General features: G+C 30.6%; 1 protein-coding gene across 1 annotated transcript; it reads left to right on the plus strand.

Annotated features, from left to right (window-relative positions):
- The first annotated feature begins 3,152 nt into the window (after positions 1 to 3,152).
- On the plus strand, positions 3,153 to 6,709 carry LOC113849899 (IQ domain-containing protein IQM1-like). Its single transcript, XM_027480138.1, has 9 exons — positions 3,153 to 3,399; positions 3,795 to 4,317; positions 4,640 to 4,754; positions 4,867 to 4,932; positions 5,034 to 5,122; positions 5,202 to 5,289; positions 5,372 to 5,602; positions 5,788 to 5,889; positions 5,988 to 6,709. The coding sequence occupies exons 2-9, from the start codon at positions 3,854 to 3,856 to the stop codon at positions 6,423 to 6,425; spliced, it is 1,593 nt and encodes a 530-aa protein (XP_027335939.1). The 5' UTR covers positions 3,153 to 3,399; positions 3,795 to 3,853; the 3' UTR covers positions 6,426 to 6,709.
- The last annotated feature ends 2,292 nt before the right edge of the window (positions 6,710 to 9,001 follow it).

The raw sequence follows: 9,001 nt of genomic DNA on the forward strand, positions 1-9,001 counted from the left end.
TATATAAAAATGGTTTAAAAATTTATTCAAAATGTGAATTTTAATTATTTAACTATTAAATTGTAATTATATACTACCTTAATTACTCAAGTTAAATTTTATCAATATTAAATAACTATAAGAATATAATTTAAATATTATTATTTTATATATTTTAAAAATATATAATATTGATTTTGATGTATACTAATAAAGTATTAAATAATTTTAGATTAATATAAAATTTATAAATATGATTTGGAGCAGGATTTTTTAACCTAATGTAAGTTTAATATTTTTTACACCGAGCCTTTTTCTCCAAATAATTTATGTGATAAAAATTTTTAAACCAACAACTAATTTAGAATAAAATATGTTATAAAAGTTTTGTTTACCAGTATTAATATCATTATAACTTATGTTAGTATAATCTATAAAAATCATTCGTATATGGTTTTAATAGCAAACTTATTGAATAATAAATAATGTCACATAGACACAGCCTACAAGTTCTCACGAAGTGTTCATTGTCAGGCTTGTAATTTATTATTGAGTAATTTATAATATTTTGTACTTATTAAATGTTAATTGAAAGATTGTTTGGTATTAAAATAGATTTAGATGGAGATTGAATTATTATTTTTTTTATAAAGTAAACAGTGTCAATGAACAGTGCAAACGTGTGAAGTGGCAGTGTAAACAGTAACTCTAGCATGAACAGTAAAACAGTATGAAAAGTCCCAAAATTTTTTTTCTATAAATAGGAGTCCTTGCACGAAGTTTTCTCTTCTCTTTCTCTTTCTCTTTTTTATAGAAGTTCATGGTGTTCTTAGGAGGGACTTCATTCTAAAGCCAAATTTTCGGTAAATCTTTGATTTAAAACAAGTAATATTCGGTAGATCTGATGTGAATCACCGTTCTAAAGTAAGGATAACTTACTTTAACCTATGAACTATGTTTTGAATAGTTTGATATGCTATTAAAAAAAAATGTTTGAGTTAGTTTTGTTAGATCTTTTGAATAAAAGCTGAGATATAAAGGATTTAATATTTAAAAGTTATTTTTCTATGTTGTAACTACTAATAACTAATTTAATAACACTGAGATTTAACTGATTTATTATAAACTTGTCTTAACTAAGCTGTTGAAATAATTTTAGCCGTGCTGCATCATGCTGAGATATATGTCTTACATCATTATAGAGCTGAGTTACACGTTTAAGTGGGTAAATGTATAACGATAGAGCATGCTGAGCTGTGTTATGATGTGTTGTGCTGTCTGGATCCAGATGCCGGGATGGGTCACTCCCGGACCGGCTCGATTCCTTTTGAATTACTTAAGCTGTGAAACTATTTGGAAATCATTTTCATGTTGTGCATTAGATGGGCTGGAAATGTATAGGGTTGTTGCTATGAGTAAATATTTTACTCTATATATATGATTTTATTTTAATTTTGTAAGCTCACCCTTGTATTTCTGTCTATGTTGTGTGTGTGTATACTGCGATGATCGTACGGTAGTACATGAGCAGATGTAGCAGGTGTTGCATCTACTTCACAGGCGAGAGGCTAGTGAAGAAATTTTAGAAGATAGAGTTGAGTAATTTTGCATTAAAGTCTTATTTTCTTATATTTTAAGACCTCATATAGAGGGAGCTATGTAATATAATTTTGTGTATTTTGAATATTATGAACTAAATGTAATATTATGTTGTTCTATTGGATATTTGTTGAAAGAAACTTTGTTTTATTTTGAATGAGAAGTGAATTTTATACTTGTATTCTCTATTATTTATCTATCTTAAATAAGTAAGTGGTGTAGAAATAATGTTCTCGGTTCCTTATAAAAAGGGGATTATGACATTTTAGTGGTTCAGCCTGTGAAGTAAATGCAACACCTATTACATCTGTTCATGTATCACCGTACGATTATCGTAGTACACATGCACATAATAGTATAGATAGAAATGCAAGAAGCCGGAGTCAAGTAATTTTGTATTAATGTCTTTTTTTCCTTATATTTTTAGACCTCATATAGAGGGAGCTATGTAGTATAATTTTGTATATTTTGAATATTATAAATTAAATGTAATATTACGTTGTTCTATTAGATATTTGTTGTAAGAAACTTTGTTTTACTTTGAATGAGAAGTGAATTTTATATTTATATTCTCCATTATTTATCTATCTTAAATAAGTAAGTGGCGTAAAAATAATGTTCTCGGTTCCTTATAAAAAATGAGTCGTGACATTCATATGCATATCTTGTACTTGGTTTTCAAAAGTTTATTCTTCATAAATGACAACAAAATTATCACAATTTTTTTTGTCTACTTAAAAAAATAATAAAAATAATAATTTGTTGTTATTTTTTACGTTTGAATTTAATCGAATGTACTTTTTTTTTACATTATTATCGCTACAAATGCACTTATTTTTATGTTGTATAGTTAAAAATTGTTTATTTTTGGAAATATTATTTTAAATTTATATTTATAGATTTTTTAATTAATTAACAATATAATTTTTTATATGATTAGTTTATTAAAATTAAATTAATAATATTTTCTTATAATAATTTAGAATTAAAATAATATTTTTATAACCATTTCTAACAAAGAAGAAACAAGAGAAAACGTTTTGTCAAGTTAACCCTGGATTTTCTTAATTAGGAAAAACATTTGTGTTCGTTTCTTCATGGAACCTCACATAAGCTTACTTTCTTTGACCCGCAGCCCCATCTCCTTTTTCTGCTTTTTAATGTTTGTTCTTCCCATTTATGGTTCCCATGCAAGAAAAAACAAACGCAAAAAACACCAAGACAAAAACAGGAACATTATATATTTATATAAGTAAATAAATTTATTTATTAAATTTGTGAGTATAAATGTAAGAGAGGAAGTAGTATTCATTATTGTATAATTAAGAGACGAAAGCAGATAAGAGAGAGAAGAATAAAATAAAATAAATTAAGAATAGAAGAATTATATATTTTATAAAGGGGCTATGATCAACAAACCGAAACGGGGTCGAGTTCCAACTTCCAAAGTCCAAACCGTGAAAGCTTTGAACCACTCAAAACCAACTTGTGGGTTGGACTTTGGAAAAAAAAAAAAACAAGACAACGCAGAAGTAAACTTGGAACTTTATAACGACCCACCCTTTTGTTTTCCCATTCGAAGGTGCATTGGCAGATTCGTTGTGGAATTCAAAGAACACCCTTTTCTCTCTGTCCTATTTTTGACACGTATTTGAATGACTGCTGCTTCCTTTGAATTATGTCTTCCTCGGACCATATATATAACCAAGCCAACCCACTGACATACCCCATCTGTGTTCATCTATATTCACTACTTGTTCTTCGTGTCATACTTCAATCGGTATATACCTCAGACATATCTTCATACGTAATTCAAGAAAGGTAAATCATTCATGTTGGATTTTCCTATCTGTTGCTTTTGATGATGTTTGTCATATCAATATATATCCTGCTGTTTAATAGTTTAGGAAAGAAGTTTAGAGGAAAATGGATCACTAGAATATATATATGTCTATGGTTTAACAAGAATAATGATAGATTAACGTGAAGTCTGATAAATTGAGGGGTTCTGAAATTTGTCTATGGTGGATTTGTTGTTCAATAAACTCTTTATATACGAGTGCTTATCATATTTGACAGTAAAATTTCATAAAATAAACTAAAAAGTATTTATTGGGTTAAAATTTATTAAAATAAGTTTAAAAATCTTACGAGAATTATAAAATATTTTTTATAAGCACCCTTTTTAACACTAATAACGTGTATTAATTGGGCAGGACTCGTAAAGTGATAGTTTTATTGCATTAAATTGAAGTGTTGGGGGTTCTACATCTCTATGGGATTATCACTTTCCTTACTCTCATCAGCCTGGGAAGAAATTGTTAGACGCTCACTCTTTGGTGAATTTCTCAACTTGAGTTTTGGTTCCAAAGATGGGGCTGTGATTTTGAGAGCAGCAAGTTTCAACAAAAGTGAATCAGAAAGTACTAAGGTGTTGTCAAAGGGTTCAACTATAACCAACCGTTCAAGTAAGTTGAAGGATTATAGACCCCATAATGTGATCCCTGAAAGAAACTTCTCAGATATGGAGATGATGGGTTCAGAGTCTCTTGCAAATGGAAGTGAACAGGTGCAGCATAAGCCAGTGCCTGTTCTTTCTCTTCCTGAAGCAGTAGTTTTCTCTTCCCCAAGACCGGTGAGTGAGCTTGATGCTGCGGCAACTAAACTTCAGAAAGTGTACAAGAGTTACCGTACAAGAAGAAACCTTGCAGATTGTGCTGTTGTAGTGGAAGAGCTCTGGTAAGTCTCATCAATCCGAAACAATATACATTATTGAGATTGATTCTGAGTTTGGTTTAGTTTATTTTTTTAAAAGAAATTGCTATTATGAAATAGAAACTATGATCTTATCAGCAAATAATGTAACAATGTTATGTTACAAGAGGAAAAAAATGCAAAATAAAATTAATGAACCTTACACAAATAATAACAAGGCATTAGACTAATTAACCCAAATAATATTGGGGTATTAGACTAGTTAATATGAGAGGATTTAGATCTATATTTTCAGTTTGGAGATTTGCTTAATATGTTACTAAATGATGAGTTTAAAATGATGTAGGTGGAAGGCATTAGACTTTGCTGCTCTTAAACGGAGCTCTGTTTCATTCTTTGATGTGCAAAAGCAAGAAACCGCCGTGTCACGGTGGGCAAGGGCAAGGACAAGAGCAGCTAAGGTATATTTCACATAAATTTGATATTCTCTAAATTAAAGTAAATTATTCATTTTTTTTATTCATGATATATTTTTAATTGGGGTATTGTTGTTGCTAATTGTTTCTTATACAGGTTGGAAAAGGTTTGTCCAAGGATGATAAGGCTCAAAAATTATCCCTGCAACATTGGCTCGAAGCTGTAAGTTATCCATTATATGCCTTGAAATCATATTAATTACCCTTTAATTTATGCTCTAATCTAATATTAACAATGCCCATTCCTTCTTGTTTTGAGCACAGATTGACCCACGTCATCGGTATGGACACAATTTACACATATATTATGACATTTGGTTTGAAAGCCAAAGCACCCAACCATTTTTCTACTGGTAAACTCTTATTCTATATGTGTATGTGAATTATATTCAATAGCTTAAAATTAATTTTACTAAATTTTGTTCTTTACAGGTTGGATGTTGGAGATGGTAAAGAAATAAACCTTGAGAAATGCCCAAGGGCAACTCTACAACGGCAGTGCATTAAATATCTGGGTCCAGTAAGTTATCACTGTTCAAATGTTTGTGCATAAACCTGTCTCATACGTAATCTAATGTTTATGTTTGATGTTTCCTTTGCAGAACGAAAGGGAAGAGTATGAAGTAGTTGTTGAAAATGGGAAGTTAGTGTACAGACAGGATGGGAGGCTTGTGGACACTGATGGAAAATCCAAATGGATATTTGTTCTTAGCACTACAAGATCCTTGTATGTGGGGAGGAAGCAAAAGGGTGCATTTCAACACTCTAGCTTTCTATCTGGGGCTGCTACCACTGCTGCTGGCCGATTAGTGGCTCAACAGGGTGTTCTTGAGGTATAAACACCTTTTTAACATATCACACGGATAATGTTTAATCTTAATTTTAATTAAATTAATAAATCAACGAATCATGTATTCTTACTTTGTCACATTATAAATTTTATCATTCAGAAAAGAAATATTCATTTGCCACTACGTAAGCAATTCACTTACACAAAAGTGTTACATAAACATTGCAGGCTATTTGGCCATATAGCGGCCACTATCACCCAACAGAAGAGAACTTCAAAGAATTTATAAGCTTTCTTGAAGAGCATAATGTGGATCTCTCTAATGTAAAGGTATATACACTTATAAAATTGTCACTCTTATGGACGTTAGCAAAATTAAAAATTGGTTATGAAATTAATAGCTGATGATGGTTGTTATACTGTGGCAGAGATGTGCTATAGATGAAGATGCTCCTTCAATTATTGGGACCAATTCATTTACCGACACTAATGAATCACAACAAATTAAGGGTCCCATTACAACTTCCACAAACATGAACAACAATAGCAGCGACACCATTAATGTAACAGTCGATGAAGAGGGTGACAAGAAGATTGAGGGGCCAGTGTTTGACATGTCGAAGAGGTTGTCATGCAAGTGGTCCACTGGGACTGGACCCCGTATTGGGTGTGTGCGTGACTACCCTGGACACCTTCAATCAAGAGCGTTGGAGCAAGTTAATCTGTCCCCAAGACCTGCTTCTGCACGCTCATATAACTATGGCCCAATCCCTTCTCCCAGGCCCAGCCCAAAAGTTAGGATGTCTCCTAGGCTTGCTTACATGGGGCTACCCAGCCCAAGAGCCTCAATTCCTGCTCCAAGTTGAGACAAGTGAAGCGTTGAAGGATATACATATACACAAATACAAGTGTCAGCTATGGTGATAGTTGAGTTGAGGACAATGAAAAGAGAGACCAACAATTTCTCTCTCATTTTTTTTTTTAGAATTTGTTTATTCCTTTATTCTTTGAATTTGAATTCTTGGACTTAGCTGAGGCACATTGTATAATTTACCCTATTTGTCTGTAGTTTTTTCTTTTGAAAGGCCGTTTGGCTAATTCTTTACTGTAAGTAAGTACAAATTTTCTAATTAAACATGTTTTAAATCAGGGAAAGAATGAGATTCCAACGCAGGATTGTCGTTGTATGTTTACGATATAGTTTTCATTTTGTTGCAGAGAGAAAATGGGCAAAAAACTAAAAAGAAAGAAAGGATATTAAAAAAAACAGTTAATTTTTCTGTTTATCATTTGACTGAAGAAAAAAAAGGGACAATAAGATGATAAACTTTCTTTCATCTGATCTAATTTGAAAGAAAAATAAGAGGAAAGAAAATATAATTAAGTTAAATGACTTTTATATCTTTTAATATTAGGTGAACAAGAAAATATAAATTTTGTTGTCGTTATACTAAACTTTTCTCGTATTCCTTTTTACTTAATAAAGGAAAAAAATTTATAAATTTTCCCTCTATTTCTTGTTTGTCTTCATAATCAAATGCTAAAGAGAATGAAATATTATATTTTTCGTCCAATTTCCCTCGTCATAAAACCTTATATTATTTAATGACATATATACTGGAATAATAATTTTAATATATGATTAGTGTAAAAAGTTGTACACTTATATCTATTGACGCATTTGAATATTAAATAAAATGTCAATGTATCATTAATTGGGACTTAAAGTGAGTATTACTCGTTAGACTCAAACTAATTTGAGTTTTAATGACTTTTCAATACCAAAATCTCAGAAAGAAACATATCATTGACTTCAAACAATAGATTAAATTAAACTTTATTATTCTAAGGATAACGTAAATTTAGAGGCTTAAAAGCTATTACTCCCTATAATATTACGTACATTGTCCTTGGAAAATATTTTGATATGAAATCAATGAAATTTTAAGTGGTTTTGACTGAAATGAAGTTTCACATAGTTTAGACATGAAAATTTGCATCCCAATCAAATTCGAATACCTTGTATTAGCCTTATTGTTTGGCACAATAGTAAGCTTGTTTCCAACCGCAATATCATTCTAATTTGTCAATAGATCGGGTTTATTGAAAAATAGAAACATGTTATTCTCCTAATCTTTGCCTTTTAAACACAATTTTGAGCAGTATCTTGAGTTAATGTTTGATTGGATGTAAATTGGTGAAAGACAATTCAGGAGTGAAGAATCAAATCACTCAATCACCAATTGTACCAGGAAAAGAGAAATGGCCAAAACAAATGTATGATTACATTAGCTTTGAGTTAACATTCTTCAGTAATCATTTAATTTGGTACACCATAAATATAGTTGTCATAACTAATTTAGAGGTGGTAACACCAATTTTGTAGGGGCCATATGCCCCTTGAGGTTTTCTCTAAAGGGGCACTGATATGGTAATCTTTGCCTGCAGATTGCAGTGTGCAGGGTGCAGATTGCAGTGAGGGGGTGCAGCAACATTGTAGGTGCAGAAGAGGGGCCACAACCCAAAATCTTATTTCAGGGCACACAAAGGTGACTTGGGTATTGCACAAACTGTGTCAATCTTTCTTCCTACAACACTCTGCAACCATCACTGTCAAAGTTCATTTATGCACTGAACAGTCTCTCCTCAGTGATTTCCATGTGTTGGGTTTTTGATTCTTGCGTTGCGTGCTTTGCTTGTGGATATTGGAGACAAAGTGCACCTTTCTTTCCCTTGTTATTACTATTTTGCCTAATGAATAATGACGACACCATCATGTACGTTTCCAAAACTATGCAATTGTAATTATACTCACTTTGTCTTATGTTACATATAATTTGTTATTTCAAAGTAGAAAAAAATAATAACTTATTTACAATAATATTTATATTATTAAAGATTATTTTTATAAAGTAATTAGTATAATAATTCTATTATTTTTTAAGTTTTGCATTAATTAAAGAATAAAAAAATTATTAAAATTATGTGAGAGATATATTTATTATAAGTTTTAACAAAAAAAATTATTCTTAACTTCTTAAAATACTGTTTAGCATTTGTCTTGTTTCTTTTTAACTAATTAAGGCAATAACTTAACACTTTTTATAAATTATTTCAGTTAAATTATTTTATTTTATGGTAATAATGAAAAATAATTATTTTTCATATTTATAATATAAAATCATATTGGAATTTATATCATATTGTCTTTTTTTTTATAAATCAAAGGAAAAGAGAAATTTCATAAAGCACAAGTTAAAAGATCAACCAAATCATGGTACTACTAGTCGGTTTTGGAATGACTAATTCCAATTCAACTGAATTATTTGATTCAGCTGACAGATCTTGATCTTTAGAATGAATTGGGATGTAAGTGAAGAAATTCTCATACACATAAGGGAAAGAAGCAGAACGAGTAGAGTGTGGCCCCTACACCTGAAGA

This window comes from Abrus precatorius, unplaced genomic scaffold (genome assembly GCF_003935025.1).
Source record: "Abrus precatorius isolate BTA unplaced genomic scaffold, Abrus_2018 Scaffold10, whole genome shotgun sequence".
In the NCBI taxonomy this organism is placed as follows: domain Eukaryota; kingdom Viridiplantae; phylum Streptophyta; class Magnoliopsida; order Fabales; family Fabaceae; genus Abrus; species Abrus precatorius.